Below are 16,385 nucleotides of genomic sequence, written 5' to 3' on the forward strand. Positions count from 1 at the left end.
GAAGATGAGGAAGACATCAAACCCTGCCTCTGCTTTGCCTGCAGGCTTGGGTAATTCACCATCTCTGTTCCTTAAGAACAGTCAACCCACTTACTCATTGGATTGACCCATATTGACTGTTCAGGAGCTCCATGTGTCTGGCACACCTTCAGTGCACACAGAAGGTTCCCCAAGCAAGGCTACAGCACATTTCCAAACGGAGTTTTCAGAGATTGAGAAACATGTTCATAAAATAGCTTAAGATGCCTCCAAAATCAGATCTATCCTTGTCAAGCCCCTGTGCCAGACACTAGAGAGGCACTGGAACTCCTTTGAACTTTGGAAGAGGATTTGCCATGAAATTACTTCGCATTCTCATCCAAGGCTCAAGCTAGTTTTCCTTACTTTTGCAGTATCAGTCTCTTGAACAAAATGGTAGCTTAGAACATCACCAGGAATCCCTGAAGTTTGCAAAGCTAAAAGCAAATGAAAAAAAAAATGAAGGACTAAGTGTGAAGAGATGATAAACTGTAACCCAGGCACTCCTATCAGCAGCTGACAGAACAGTATATAAAGTCTTTTGAGTCATCCCATCTGTAACAAGAAACCTTTCTTACATCTGAGCTACATAATCATTCTCAAAATGATCAGACTGTGAAAAAATCCCTCAGAAATTACTCTTCAGACACAGACAAAAGTAAGAAACACAAAAATACTTTTATCAGAAAGCTCAATTCTCCCTTTTGTGAGGTGCAAAATCAAGCTCTTTGGTTAATCACTGGAAGTGCCTGAAGTGCTGGTGCACCGGATGTGTGGGGTGTATTGTGCTGATGGAAGTTCACAAGCTCCAGACACACAGCCAGGCACGGGGCCACACCAGCACTGAGGTGTCCCTGCAGGAACAGCAGGTGGCTCGTTCTGCCTCCCCTCCACTTGTGCCCATGGCTCCCGTGTCACCAATCAAAACTAATCTGGTGTATTAGTAAAAGCTCAGTTTTCAGGAAAATCCATAAAAACATTCATTTAAAATAACAAACGTATTGGAAAACATGCCTGGGATTTCTACCTCGTCACTCACTCAGGGCAGCAGGAGGGCAAAGCAGGAGGATGGTGAGAGTGGAAAGAGCAGAAGCAGCTCGTGCTCCAAACCAGGGAACTCGAATGCTGGTTTGAGCCACCCCTTCCAGCTCCAAACAGCAAACCCAGTTTCCTGTGCCTACAGACCCAATGCCTCAATGCAATCTTGTCAGACTTAGGGATTTCAGGATTAGGTCAAGAGACTATCAAGAAAACTTCCAGGCACAGGGAGCACCTTTTTAGCCCTCCAGCTCAGCACCAGAAGAATTTTCCAAAAACAGCTTTTGCAGCTGAAAAGAGATCTGGATTATTTAAAATCAAAACCTTGACTTCCTACCTACACCACATGTGCTGGTTAACTCCTCCTTCTTAGAATCATCATAGAATCAGAATTGATTGGGTTGGAAAAGACCTCCCAGATCATCAAGTCCAACCCTTGGTCCAACTCCAGTCCCTTTACCAGATCATGGCACTCAGTGCGACGGCCAATCTCAGTTTAAAAACCTCCAGGGATGGGGAATCCACCCCCTCTCTGGGCAGCCCATTCCAATGCCTGAGCACTCTGTAAAGAATTTTTTCCTGATCGCCAACTTAAATTTCCCCTGGCAGAGCTTGAGTCCATCGTGCCCCCTTGTCCTATTGCTGAGTGCCTGGGAGAAGAGACCAAACCCCAGCTGGCTGGAACTTCCCTTCAGGTAGTTCTAGACAGTGCTGAGGTCACCTCTGAGCCTCCTCTTCTCCAGGCTAAACACCCCCAGCTGCCTCAGCCTCTCCCCACAGAACTTGTGCTCCAGTCCCTTCATGGCATGCCAGGGCAGGAGCACACTGGAACTGCTGGGGAACCCCCAAATTCTGGTCAGAGGATGTCTAAAACCCGTCAGCACCAGATTGTTCCAAATATATCAGGTCCAACCACCTCTCTCTGTGGCAGGGTCAGTTACAGGCCACAAAGTGATTTGCAGCAATGTGCATGTTCACAGCCCTTCTTCACAGAGCTCGGTTTTGATTAAACAAAACTGGCTTTTAACCTGCAGCAGGGACAGCAGCTGGAACTACAGCCAGGGGCAACTCTGCAGAACCTCAAAGCCTCAGCCAGGGGGCTTGGGGGGAGTCAGGAAGACACTGTAATATTTTTCCACAGTGCAACATTTCAACAGCACCCACCTGAAACCTCACTTTAAAAACATTTTACAGGTGCCAGTCAGTGTTCCCTGGGCCTCTAGGATTAAATCAGACAAAGGTAAAAGAGGAAATGGCCTAGGCTATTTTTAGAGAAATGTAAAGGAGTCAAAGACACCAATGGTCGCCGATAGCTCAAATCCTTTCTGCTCATAATGTGCATTCTGCACAGAGGCAACTTAATATTCTTTTTCTACCCTACCAATGTCCCTTTATCCCTACATCTGTAATTCTGCAGAAATACTATTGCACCATTAACAGGATTTTATTGGGCCCAGAGATGAAGGAATGAAAATATATGTCAAATCACAGCACTATTGCAAGTCCTTTTCCCTCAGATGTGGCTCCTGCCTTCCATCCTTCTATTATGTGCCATACACTGTGCACCACATCCCCAAATCCAGGCACTCACATAAAAATCTTAACCAAAATGCTCAGCTGCTGCCTCTCACCCTGCCTTGAATCTGCAGGTGGCTACTGTATGGACAGCAGCCCTAAGGAAAAAGGGCTGTTAATGAAATTGCTGGGAAAAAACCCCACATTCCTCTGTTCCCTCCCTATTTTGTTTCTATGGGCTTTAGGGCTTAGACAGAGTTTCCACCCTGTCCTGATGTTGTGCACAGTTCTATGAAATATAAACTGCCAACATTCAATGTTGCAGACTGCAGTGCCATGGAAATGACAGATGAATGCAAAGAAAGGTCCCTCCTCTCCTTGTTACTCTGCCCTAGGATTTGGGTAAGTCTCACTGTTGAGCTGCAACATAAGCTGAAGTAAAGAGCAAAAAGGCAAAAGGAATAACTTTGGAAAAGGTCCTTGTGACACACCAATTCCATTGGAGGAAACCACCCTCAAAAGCACCTCAAGAAGCAGCCAAAGCAAAGGGGAACTGATTTTTAAATGCATACATTGGTTTCAAAGCCCTTTCACTGGGAAAAGGTGTTTCTTTATCTATACAAAAAATGTTTACCAGTATCACATGCTAAAGTTTTGCAGGTGCATGGTCACTGATACCTGCAGGAAACTGGAGGATTTTCCAGGTTTTAATTGAGGTTACTGTCTTTCTGAAGACTCTGCTCCTGCAGCGGGAGAGATCTGGACAAACACTTTTCTCTCAGAGATGGAGCAACACAAACCCACCCATATCCTCACACCCATAAGGGGTGCATTAAAGAAAAGAAAGAGCAGAAGCCAAGGGAAGTACATTTACTGGGCTCCGTGTTCTGTGCCCGGCTCGGAGAGGTGCTTTCATCTGTTCAAGTGCCTCAGCTCTTCAAAGCAGAGCACAGTGCCCTTTTCAGCAGAGCCCTCTGACTGCAGCTCGCCAGCACTCTTGTTGTTCTACTTAAAAATCACCACTTTCTCACAGCCATATGAAATGCAAAAGCACATTCCTCTGTAAATTGACGGTCTTCACTTTTTCCAGGCGAAGGGCTCAGCAATTTATATAAAAAAAACAATTCTTCCCTACGTGGGGGGAAAAAAACCAATTCTAATTTTTTTTTAAAAAAAGCCAGCATTTCTCTAACAACAGGACTATTGTAAAACACTTCTAACATCTAATGGGGCTCACAAGAGAAAGAAACAGCAGCTGCTCTAAGTGAAAGAAGGTTAAAACGTGGACCCATGCAAATAAGTACTGCAAATGTGGTTTAGAACGTTGCCTTCAGCTGCCCTGTCCCTGTTTTCCTTGTTACACGATACTCAACAGCTTGGGACACTCAAAGTCCAGGGAGAAGACTGGAAAATTGGCCACTCTGCTGGTTTGAAATCTCTCCTCTCTTCTGGCATGGACATCAGAGGCCAAGGTGATGATTGTGTCTTGTAAAAGCCCCAAACTGGTCTAAAGACCACGTGGCACAGCCAGGGAGAGCAACACCATGAGCCAGCGTGACCAGCCAGGGCCCTCACAACTGAGGGTCCCTCCCAGGCACTGACACCATGGAAAAAAATCCAGGAGAATAAGGTGGTTTTGCAATGAGCAAAGGGCAGCAGAAGACACCATGCAAAGGTAAATCTTCAAAAAATGGGAGGCACCTACCAGCTTTCCTGAACTCTTGTATATATATGACTTTATTTCCTGCATTAAAATAAATATATAGGACCAAGGGAGCATCAGAGGGCAGTGGTGCTTCTCTGCTCCTGGCTGTATTTTAAATTTGCTTTAAGTGTTTTCCCAAAGACACACTCCAGGCCAAACCTGGGGAAGCCAGGCTGCCTTACTGCCCTTCTTAATCAGGAGATGTGCTAGAAGATAACCAGAGGCAGAGTTTTCCCTCTTTGGGGGCAGTTGCTACCCCATAACCAATTTAATTAGCAGACAAGATATTACACAAAACTTGATGATATATAACAATGTTACAGGTATGAACTGCAGGAAAAAAGACCTGGACACATTTCTGGGGCAAACAAAGCGTAAAACAGAAAATAAAGCTAATATGATATGGAACACTTGATTTTTTTCCAGATTGGTATTTTTTGATAATGTGGTTATACTTTTGTCATCAAAACAACAAAAATTCTATTTTTTTATTACATAGGTGTATGTCATTAATTTTAAGTGACCAAAACTGCAAACACACAGGAGTTATTCCAGGACTGGCAACCAGACACACCTGTCACAGCAACAATGCAAAACTTACTGCTCTTTAAAAAGCCACATCCAAAATTGCAGAATACTTGTCGTACACTGACTGAACTCTCCTGAAAAACAATAAGGATTATGGAGAGATTTTCTGTGATATGCAAGTATAATTTTTCTCCTCTCCTACAGGAAATCAGTTCCTCCACTAAAATATGCAAAATAGAAAGTTGAGTTGCCACTACACAATTCCATCTCCAACTTTTACAGGAAGCAGGTTACCAAGAATAATTACTGTTTCTTTTTTTTTCTTGTGCCTTTTTTAGAATAAGTTTGTCATCTGATAGCAAACCCAACCACAGTCATCCTAATACAGTGACTGATCAGTCCCTTTGGAGCAGGATGGGCGACTCAGCAACCAGCTCCCAGCTGAGTCAGAAGCAGTCTGGGCTCAATTTCTACCCCATTCTCTCTCATGAAATTGAATAAATGCAGGAAATTCATATTAAAACTTGACAAGCCTGTCACCTGTCTCCTCCATTATGTACCACAAGGGATTTGAGGGATTACAAGTCCTCCACAGTCTTTTAAGGAGCCTCCACAATGAGGACAATTACAAGAATACTTTGGAAATGCTCTGCAGACCTGCTGAAGTACTTAGGAAGGACTCATCCTGTAAACATCCATCAGCTGCCTTGAAATGGCGTTTTTTTATCTTGCTGTCTGTCAGGTAGCACATGCACAGTTTGTGTGCTACTGCACCCTCCATGTTTTCAGCTCCTCCTATCACATGCAGGCAGGGAAACTGCAAGGAGAGAAAGCGTTTTATTTCTTTGCTTACACAGACTGTGTTAGTTATTGTGGGAACACCATTCACACAACTCCACTCAGCTACTCCTCTAGAGGAACATGGTTTTCCTGTAACTAAGGACATTCTTCCAGGCTGAACCTACCCATAGAGGATCTGCAGAGTTTACTCAACACCTGCGTTTAACTTGGGGCTTTCAACTCCAAGCTAGGGTGGAAAATCATTAAGATTCTGAACGTTCAAGGAGAGAAAAGAAGAAATGCAATGCACATACAATCTGTATGTCGGGCCCCTCCTTTATCCTTAAAGTTTTTAGTATGTGTTTCTTGGCTGCTTTTGACAAAGATTTGGAGGAGTTGTTGATGTGCATGAGGGCATGACCACCACCCAGAAGGACATTAGCTGGCTGGAGAAATGGATCTAACTGCATGAGCCAGCACTGTCAGGGCAGTTAGAGAGGAGGACACCCCACCAAGTGTCTCAGAGGTGCCCAGGGAAAAGGCAAGTGGTGACAGTCAAGGTGCAACTGGGTAAATTCTATGTGGATGTAAACAAAAATCACAGTTCCTACAAGAACTGGGCTGCTCCAGGACAGAGCCCAGAGAGGTGGTGACATCTCCATCCTCATGGCAGCTGGAGTGAATAAGGTGCTAAGCAACTTCAACTAGCCTAAAATTCAGCCCTTCTTTGAAGAGGGGTTTGGTCCAAAGATTTCCTGAGGTCCATCTGTGCCTAAATCGTCCTGTAATTTTAAGTTCAGTGGTATGCACTGGAACACCACTGCAGGAAGACAGGCCAACTGTTCTCTGTTTGTGGCTGCTCAGTCCCTTGCAGAGCTGCTACAGACTTACAATGCCCAACCTCCCTCGTGCATCAAACATGTCTCTCCTTACGTCCCATTTATCAATGCATCATTATTTAGAACAAGCTTTCTGGGTTGATTCATTAAGAGATGTTCCCACAGCAGCACACACCAACCTCACCCACTGTGAGCACACTACAAAAAGCTGATTCTCTTCTATGAATAGGACAACAGACTATGAGGGGAAATGATTTGCCCAGACCAGGTATCAAAACCAGAACAATTCACACACCCTTGCTCAGCTTCCCAATTTAACCATAACATGTATTACCTTCCACTTCTTTGGGCAATTTTCCCAGGTATGTAGAGCAACATAAAAGTACTGGATTCAACAGAAGAAGAAGCTTTGAAAGTGAACTAGAGCAAGCCTGTCCTAGCAGGATAATGATGGTCTGATGTGCATTTCTGCACTTTCAAAGGAAACTGTGAATGGAATTCCAGCTTTATTTCTCAGTCAACTTTTTTAAGCTACAAAGAGATCCTTAGAAATCAGTTTTATCCCCAAGATTTCAATTAAAATATTGCCAAAACTTCTTTTTAGCGAGTTCTAACAAAGCAAGTGAAAGAGAATAACTTTGCAGCAGGCTACATCCAATGCAGTGTCAATAGCCCACCTAACCTGCACTCAGAGATGCTGAGGAAAAAGAAGCACACGAAGTTCCAAAGCCAGCTTTCCTTCATTCCTCACCCTAGCCATTACTCCAAGCAGTTCAAAAAGTACAGAAGGAGATACAAGAGCTAATCAGAACGGTGATGTCAGCAGCACCTGAATAACCTATTGTGGGAGACCTCTCCTATTGATCTGCTAATGGGCTCTTCAAAGAGACCTCACACTCCAGGAACAGGAGCCCGGGGTAAGAGGGTCCCAGCCAGAAAGCAATTACATTAGCTGGACCTGAGATCACTTGTTTTTCCAAGAACATGGAGCTACTGTTCAGGTCAGCATGCATTTTGGCTTTTATTCCTCTTTCAATAAAGCTTTGTCCTCTCTGACCAGGTTTTTAGGCCAGATCTTTCAAAAAGCAGGACTCAACACTGAGACTCTGCAAACTCAGGGCTGACATGGGGCAGTTGGGACACTTTCCTTCTTTCCCATGGCACTTGTTTGAGCCACACAGCTCAAGCTGTCAGCTCTGGGGTTCACAGGCTTCTTTCAACATTTTCTCTTTCATTTCACATCCTCAAACTTCAGATTACAGACAAGAAAAGCAGTTGCTGCCATGAGCAACTTTGCTTCTGTATCTATCCAAGACAGACACCCTGCAATGCACTCAAGTGTTCTTCCCACTCTTGTCCCAGAGAAACCAGGACCTGTGACTCCTCTCATGACCATCAGTCCAACAAACTCATCAACAGCCTCATTTCTGCCATCTTCCCACTTCTTCCAGTGTAACACAAATAAAGAAAGGCAATTTCCTGTGAACATCAGAACTTCATCATTGGAAGCATTTAAAAGCCCAGAAGATGGCTTAGATGGCTTTTAAGAATGCTGGCACCAGACACCTCTAAATCTCTGTCTCACTTTGTTTTCTCCTAGAATTTATTCACAAAATGAGCAGCCTTTTTACTGCATCTCCTGCCAATACCTGGCTACAGTCAAACACGTCTGCAATTTAGGGGCATAGGCTTAATTACACTGTTAAATTAAAGCATCCATTTTCCCTGGCTCTAGAGGAACAGAAAGCATCCAGACAAGATACGGGCTGCTGGCTGACACATATTTGCTTTCCAAGCAGTAAAACATTGACAGCTTTCCAAAACAACCACTCATGTCACACATAGTATCTGTAATATCCCCCTAAAGTGTGTAATTTGTGGTGGGATAACGAGTAAAATGCCTCAGGGTTTTGTACTGGCACTTTGAAAACACAGTCTAACACTCTCTGTGGCACATGTGCTACATCTGCATCTACAACCTACGAGCATCCAGTGGCCCTGGCACAATGAATTCAAAGAATTTCTCAAAATACGTCCCTCTTGGCACCAGGACCAGCAGACACCAAAGTAAATTACACCAGGGAACCTTCAAAACACTTGCTGTCAATTAAGTCTCTCCAGACTGCCTGTGGCTGCTCAGAATTTGGTCAGAGACCCTCCTTCAAACGTTTATTTTTTTTGAAGGAAGAGCCCCAGTCTGTTCACTCATTCTTCAAATGGAAGCCAGCCCACACCTTTGATTATTTGCCCTTCTACACAAGCTTTTCAGTTCTGTATTTTATCCAGGGGATGCAGAACTGCACTCCATATTCAAGGGCATGGCACAGCAAGGACATCCGCAATAGCAACACTCATTCCTAGCACCAACTAGCTTTTGATCATAAGTATCAAGATGATATTTAGAAGTATTTCACCTCAAATTGTTTCTTTTTAAGAGTAAGAAGCACCTACAGGGCCCACCATCATTTACAGAAAATTCAAACAGTCCATCTTCCCATGGGACCAGTTCAAATTCATCCATAGTGAACATCAGATAATTTATCTTGTGATCCCTCACTGCTTCCTCAGCTTTGTTTGTAACATCAACAACTCAATGTCATCATTTATTGGGAGTCAAATGAATATCCCACCACTTGCTTCTAAGATTCTAAGACTTCAGGATTACCACATTTCATAAGAACAGGCAGAATTTCTCTTGGGTAACATGCTAAACAATTAAAAAACCTGCAAAAAGTAAAAATACCAAGTGACAAAGTTGAATGAGTCATAAAATTCAGTGTCATTAAACACAAGATCATGCACTGAGGAGTTACTGAGACGTTACAGGGAATACACCAAACTATCCAGACACCACAACATCTCCAAATCAGCTGCTAACACTCAGGAAACCTCTTGGAGTCACAGTGGGCCACTTTCTACACCCTCAGCCAAATGGTGAGAGCTGCCTGACAAACACAGGATCAAAAACTCCAGGGGAACAAGCAGTGAACAACCAGAACGACCTTTATGTACCACCCCATCCTAATGAGTACAAGCAGCCTAGAGAAGGGTAACAGCAATAATTACATCTATGGAATACATTCCATAGGAAGCACTGAACACAGGTGGATCTTTAGCCTCAAAAAACCAAGGAATCTTGCCAAATTTGGGGGTTTGTGATTCCTCACACTTGTGTCTCCACTGTGTACAAGGCACTTTGAGAAGCACTCACGGAAAGAATTAACAAGATCCGCAAAGGTGTCAAATCTGGGCTCTACTTGGTGGCCCCCAATGCAAATGCCAATATTCCTCAGTTTTATTTAACTTGGATGTTCTAATTACTAACACAAGCTGGCCTGACGGCCTTTAAAGTACAGAAGACTTACTGACACCTTTGATAAATCACTCTCCAAAGGGCTCTTTTTTAAAAACACAATCCTAAAGCAGCTTCACATGTTTAAAAACTTAGTGTTGGATTCCTTTCATCCATCATTAAAATGCCAACACACCTGTCACATTTAAAAATACAAGACCATTAATTTCTTCTGGGTTTTTGACAGTTATTTTACAGTAGTTTCAGAATCATAAATTTAGCCATTCATTAACATTTTCATCTCAAAGTCACGGTGTTTAAGAGTATAAACACTATCCTACTTAATAAGGAAGCTATAAAAGCTTCATTTTTTAAATATTTTTAACACAGTGAGGATGATAAACAGAAAGGCAACCTGGAAATTTGGATCTCCCCACTTTCTCTGTAGGTGATTCTTAGTGAGGTTGTGCTACACTTGGTAGCTGTGCTGGTGAAGGAGCTGGGTGGTACCTGAGCTCTCCCACCACAACCAGAAGGAAATCAGCAGGAGCTGTGCCAGCCCAGCCATTCTGTGGAGTGATGGGACTCTGGGAGGGCAGGGACACCCATCTTCTGACTAAAAATTATCCCCCAAGGCTCCTCTTTCCATAGTTATCTATGAAAACTATCCTTCAATCCTCTAATTTATCACATCCAAGCTCAGAAAACAATGCAGATCAATTTCTGAAATGCTCATGTCTCCAGATGGAAGAACCAGGTGGCCCTTGCCCGCCAAAACCCTGTCTTTCAGCAAAGCTATTTTTCATACTACACTTGGATTTGTATCAGAAATCAGACTGGGTACGTACACGTCATATTTCAAACACCTCGGCACAAGCGTCTACTGCGAAGTCTCAAACAGCAGCTTACCATGGCCAAGCTTCCCCCAGCCAGAAAGCCACAAGCATTCCAGTTCTGTTGTACAGGAAGAACCCCCTCTTTCTTTACACAGTTTTTTAAAGGAGTTCACTGGGAGCAGTTTGGGAAAGCAGACAGAAAATGGGAAAGGATTTTAAAAGTCAGAATTACAGATTTTGTTAACCCAGGTGATGTTACACCCTGCACATGACAAACAACCTCTTGTCATCATGAACACCCTCCCAGGGAGAGCTTCTTGCTCGACTTGCCCTCCACACACTCACCTCGCCTGAGTAGCTGTATTTGCCCTTCAGGATCTGCCGGTACAGGCGGGTGCGGTTGTCGTCCTCAAAGGGCATCGTCCCGCTGAGGAGGATGTAGGAGATCACACCCAGCGCCCACATGTCCACGGAGTTCGTGTAGGGCTTCCTGACCAGGATCTCGGGAGCAATGTACTCCGGCGTCCCGCACGTGGTTTTCATCAGGCAGTCATCCCCCTTCTTCCGAGCGCTTGCCAGGCCAAAGTCCGTAATCATGATTTTGGAGTCCGTTCCCGGGTGGTAGTACAGCAGGTTCTCGGGCTTCAGGTCGCGGTGTGTGATCCCCAGCGTGTGCAGGTACCTGACGCCGTCCAGCACCATCTGCAGCACGCGCGTGGCGTCGCGCTCGGTGAAGGAGCCCTTGGCGATGATGCGGTCGAACAGCTCCCCGCCGGTCGCCAGCTCCATCACCATGTACACGCGGTCCTGCGTCTCGAACACCTCGATGAGCTGGATGATGTTGGTGTGCCGCACCCTGCGCAGGACGCTGAGCTCCGACTCGCACACCTCCCTGCCCTCCCGGTACTTGGTCTCGATCATCTTGATGGCGTAGGGCTGCTTGGTAGCCTTGTGCTCCACCCGCACCACGCGGCTGAAGCTGCCCCGCCCGATCAGGGCCTTGATGTCGTACTTGGCTGTCACTCTGGGGTCAAACTTGGCGCGGTATTTGGCCACTTTGTTCTTGCGGGGCTCGGGCTGGTGGGCAGGCAGGGGATTCCCAGGATATGGGTTGATGTGATGTGGAGGTGACAGGGAGCCGGCTTTGATGACAGCCCCACAGTCATCTTTGATGAAATGTTTGTATATGTCATTGTGGCCTGTGTAAGGTTCAACTTTTTTAACCAGGTCGAGCTGCACATCTTTGGGGGGCTCGGGAAGCACTTTGCTTGTCCCACAGCCCATCACTGACTGGTGTTAATTTCCTGTCAAGGCATGTTTCCAGGGTAGCAGCAGCAACAACCACAGCCAGGACAATTCCCACATTTGAAGCTTAGGAGAAGAATGAGAAGAAACAAATAAATTGGAATCAAGGTAGTAAAAGTCCAAATGGGAAAAAGACAAAGGAGGCCACACTACCACAAACTAAGAATTTTGGATCAAGCAAGAGGTGTTCTGCTGCCTTCACCACAAGTGAGCAGAGATGGTGCCTACAAACACACAGTCATGGTGAGGACCATGGATGTCACACACACAGTAACGATCCATGGAGATCACACAGTATCACTTTTATTAAGCATAGTTTGGTCTTGCTCCCAGCTGAGCACTGAATCAGTCACAGAGTGGTTGAGGTTAGAGGAGACTTCTGGAGGTCTTTTTGTCTAGCCACAATTGCTTAACAACAATCAAATCAAGGAAAGGCATTTTCCTTAGTTTTGTTTCATCTGCTCAACTTCCTCAGTCAGCATTCACTGCAAACCTTATAGTTTTAAAATTTCTCACTAGAAGCTCCGCAGTGTAACTCAGCAACTCGTACACTTAACAAATCTTCCTAAGATTTTCTTTATACTGACCTTGCATAGTGTCTTAAACCTCTCACTGGTTTGCTACTGGGGTTTTACGGTGCATTTGACCACTGAATTTGTTGAAGTCCCTTCCAAAAGGAAGATGTTCACTTAACCAGAGCAACTCTCAGTCAGCAAGTCCCTCATCCTTCAAACCCTGAGAAACTGAGGTGGGCTTTGACATCTTTCAACAACCTGACTGAGTTTTGCTTTATTTGACATCTTCAGGCACCAAGTGCCACTTCTGGCTTTCCATATGGGGCTGTGCGTAGTAAGTGGAATTTCTACCAGCTGTTCCAGACTGGGAGCTCATAGCACTGTTCCAACAACACCAAATCAGCTGCACTTGGGCAAGTCTTTATGTGCTGATTAAAGCAATATCACTGGCCAGGAGATGGGGAAGCTGCCTGTGGCTCTGGCAGTTTTACAGTGGCACTTTTTGGCTCAGAGCCCATCAATGTGGTCCTGAGCCATTGCAGGAGGCTGCATAAGATGATTAGACTTGAAATTTGATCTCACATCTTGAAATGTGGTCTTACCATCACCAGGTGAATCTCCGCTCAGGCACCACCTCTTCATCCAACAACTCAGCATGAAGAGCAGAAAAGGAACCTCAGCCGGTCTTCCATCATGAGAATTAGGTGGAGAAATAAGAAATGCTTTAAAGGGACACCTGGAAGAAGTTTAGACTCCACATCCAATCTGGAAAGAAAACCAGGCTTTAGTTAAGATTCAGGTTTAACATCAGACATGATCAAAGTAACTTGTCAGGGATGCCCTCCTGGCAGCACCCTGAGGTCAAGCTCACCAGCCATGCACAGACGTGTAGGAGGGTGCAAGCAACAGGAAAAACCCACCAACTTCTCAAGCAGCTTAAGTGACTTTCACCAAGTACTGCCCTGGAAGTGGAGGTTCAATTGGATTAAAGTACCATGACAAAATATAACGAGCTGTGGCTGGCCCTGAATCGCTCCTCCCATGGACAGTTTGTCCCAGAATTACTGAACCTTAAAGCACAGTAAGTTAACACAGAGTTGGAGTGAGAGCATCCACAAACCAGGTTATTAAACAGTAATTCAACGCTTTGAGAAGCACTTGTAGGAAATGTTCAGTCTGTAAATGAAACTGAAGAGAAGGATCAAATGCTTGAAACCATCGTATAGAAATCCACTCCTGACATTAACTGAGATCTGGCAGCAACTCCAGCATGTCAGTCGTTCCTCCTTGTACACATGAGGGTCCCAGTGAAGCAACCCCAGAGCTGCACACCAGAATCAGCACCAAAATGCCCATCTCTGTCAGCAGGTGGACACACTCCTGTGCCATAATCACACAGAGTTTGGGAAAAGGAATCGGAGAAATGGAGCATTACAAGCTCACTCCCAGCAGGAAACCCCACACTTGTCAGGTGCCAAACTGAGAGAGGAGAGCACACCTGAGTTGCAGCTGGAAGTGGTGGGAAGGAACGAGGGGTTTGTGCTTCTCCCCTTGGACATCCAGCACCTCACTTCCCACAGCCCAGCAGGGAAACATCTCAGCTCTTGCTGACTCAGAAACTGTCCTCCCTCTGAAAATACCAGGGCATGAATGGCTGAGGGTCCCTGTGGATAAGGGGTGTCAGTCACCTGCCTAAATCCCCCAAGGCCAAGCGACCTTCCACTCCCAAGTAAACGCATCACAACCTGGAGCTCATTAACGCTGCTGTTCTGTGAGATGCCAGCATGGAAACCTGAAGATAGCAGCGAGTAACTGCATTACACAAAGCTCACACAGCAACCTGCAGAGCACACCTGTGCCAGCACTGCCCTTCTGAGAGCACCTCACCTGCCCCCTTACTGACACACGTCAAATGTGCTCCTCACTGCCCGACACAGACCAGACACAACCTGGAATTCCCAGTGGGAGCCTCTGGTGGGGTTTGGAGGGGAAACCCGGGGCTGGGGCTGCTGCAGCACCACAGGCAGCTGTGCCAGAGCCGGGGGGCGGACCAGGCTCAGCCAAACCAAGCGAGATTTCCAAAACTCTTGGTTGTTTTCATAACTCATCCCGAGATTTCCAAAGCTCCGACTGTCTCCATAACTCATCCCGACCCAGGCCGTTTCTCGCCCATCCTGGAAAGGGGACCCAGGGCCAGGCCAGGAGCTCGTCACGCGGCAGGCTGGGGTCCAGGCCCGGGAAGTGCCGCGCCCGCTGCGCTGAGGGGACACTCTGGGGGCGGGCAGGGCTCGTTCCCCGGCCCGCCCGTCCCCGCGGCCCAGCCCCGGGGCTAAGGCGCCGGGGCCCACCGCGCCCGCGCCTCGCCGCTGGTCCGAAGGACGTGAGGGAGCGAGAATAAGGGAGGGGCAGGGGCAGGGGCGGGGGCGGTGCCGGTGCCGGTGCCGGTGCCGGTGCCGGTGCCGGTGCCGGTGCCGGTGCCGGTGCCGGACAGTCCCGGGCGACGCCGACCCCGCACTCACCTGGGCCCGCTCCGGCCCGCGGCGCGGCACCGCCTCCTGACGTCATCACCACGCGCCGGGGACGCCCGAGGGGAGGGGACGCTACGCGCGGCGATTGGCTGAGGCGTAGGGGGGCGGGGCCGAGGAGCGGGGCGGGGGAGCGCTCTAGCGCCCCCTGCCGGGGCCGCCGGGAACTTCCGGTACCGCCGGAGCTGAGAGCGGAGGGCTGGGACCCCTCGGGGACCCCATCGGGGCTCGGGCTGGGACCCCTCGGGGACCCCATCGGGGCTGCAGCTGCGACCCCTTCAGGGCTCCAGCTGGGACCCCCTTGGCCCTGCCTGGGACCCCCCTCAGCCGTGTCTGGGAACCCCTCCAGCCCTGTCTGGGACACCTCAAGCCCCACCTGGGACTCCTCAGGGCTCCGAGACCCCTCAGCTACAGCCTGGAACCCCCTCAGTGCCATCTGGGACCCCTCAGCTCCATCAGGGACTCGGGACCCCTCAACCCCACAGGGCCTGATGTGCAACAAACCAATAATGACACACGAGGTTGAGAGACACTGGTTATTGATTTCGGAGCTGCCCAAGGCTCTGGGTGCTCAGTGGTGTTCCACAAACCCCGCACACCCCACTGGGCCTTCTGTTGTTATTTACACACAAATTCAGAGTTAGTAACTTCCCAAGCACAGCCCCTCTGTTAGGATTGATTAGTAATTTCCATAAAAATCACACAGCCCAGGTAACTTCTACTCATGCACAGGGGAAAGGTCTTCATCTGGGCAGGGTCCTTTTACCTCAGGCATGATTTTTAGTATTAGAATGAATTTAGTTCAGCTCGAGGATAGATGAACCTGGAGTATATTGGCCAGGTTAGCAATGTGTACATAGACAGACATCAACATCTTGATTTGCTACATCCTTAATCCTCGATTTATTGCCTCCAAGATGTCCCTGAGTAAGTGATGCTGGCTGCTGCCAATTCCACTGATCAGGTCTCCTTTCCTGCTGTTTGGCCTTGCCGGTACACAGAGGTCAAACAAAAAGACATCCCGGCTTAAGATAACCTTAACATATTCTGCATTTTGCAATACTGTGACTTGAGGCTCACAAGGCTGGCACCCCATGGGTCCCACAGTGCCCCCAGCCCCACGGCCCCCGGCAGGGATGGTGTTCCTGCTCCCCACGCTCCTTCCTCGGCGGGATGGCCGTGGATTGATGCACTGCCCGGGGACGGACAGCCCTCACCTCCCTCAGAGCCAAACCCAGCACTGGGAGCTGTCCGGCAGCGCTGGGGAAGCTGCTCCCACCGAGCGGCTCTGAGAGTTCCCCGCGGGGCTGCAGGAATCTGGAAAAGCACTCCCTTTGCAAGAGAATTGTCCGGAAGCATCGGTCCTCTGGCTTGGCAGGGAAAACCCGGTCCCCGCGGGCTGGCTCTTGTGCACAGCAGAATAACGAGGCACATTCCTTTCCCCTTTCTTTCCCCCAGCTACTAAGTGCCACAAAACCCTCAAAGTTTG

General features: G+C 47.4%; 1 protein-coding gene across 1 annotated transcript in view; it reads right to left on the reverse strand.

Annotated features, from left to right (window-relative positions):
- The window catches only part of PSKH1 (protein serine kinase H1), a 34,064-nt gene extending 19,142 nt beyond the window's left edge, over positions 1-14,922 (reverse strand). Inside the window, exons 1-3 of the mRNA XM_071567445.1 lie at positions 14,891-14,922; positions 12,974-13,136; positions 10,897-11,922 (exon numbers count right to left, since the gene is read on the reverse strand). Coding sequence (XP_071423546.1) covers positions 10,897-11,835 — 939 coding nt within the window. The 5' untranslated portion in view covers positions 11,836-11,922; positions 12,974-13,136; positions 14,891-14,922. The remainder of the gene's footprint in view (positions 1-10,896; positions 11,923-12,973; positions 13,137-14,890) is intronic.
- Between the last annotated feature and the right edge of the window lie 1,463 nt (positions 14,923-16,385).

Source organism: Pithys albifrons, chromosome 12 (genome assembly GCF_047495875.1).
Source record: "Pithys albifrons albifrons isolate INPA30051 chromosome 12, PitAlb_v1, whole genome shotgun sequence".
Lineage (NCBI taxonomy): Eukaryota > Metazoa > Chordata > Aves > Passeriformes > Thamnophilidae > Pithys > Pithys albifrons.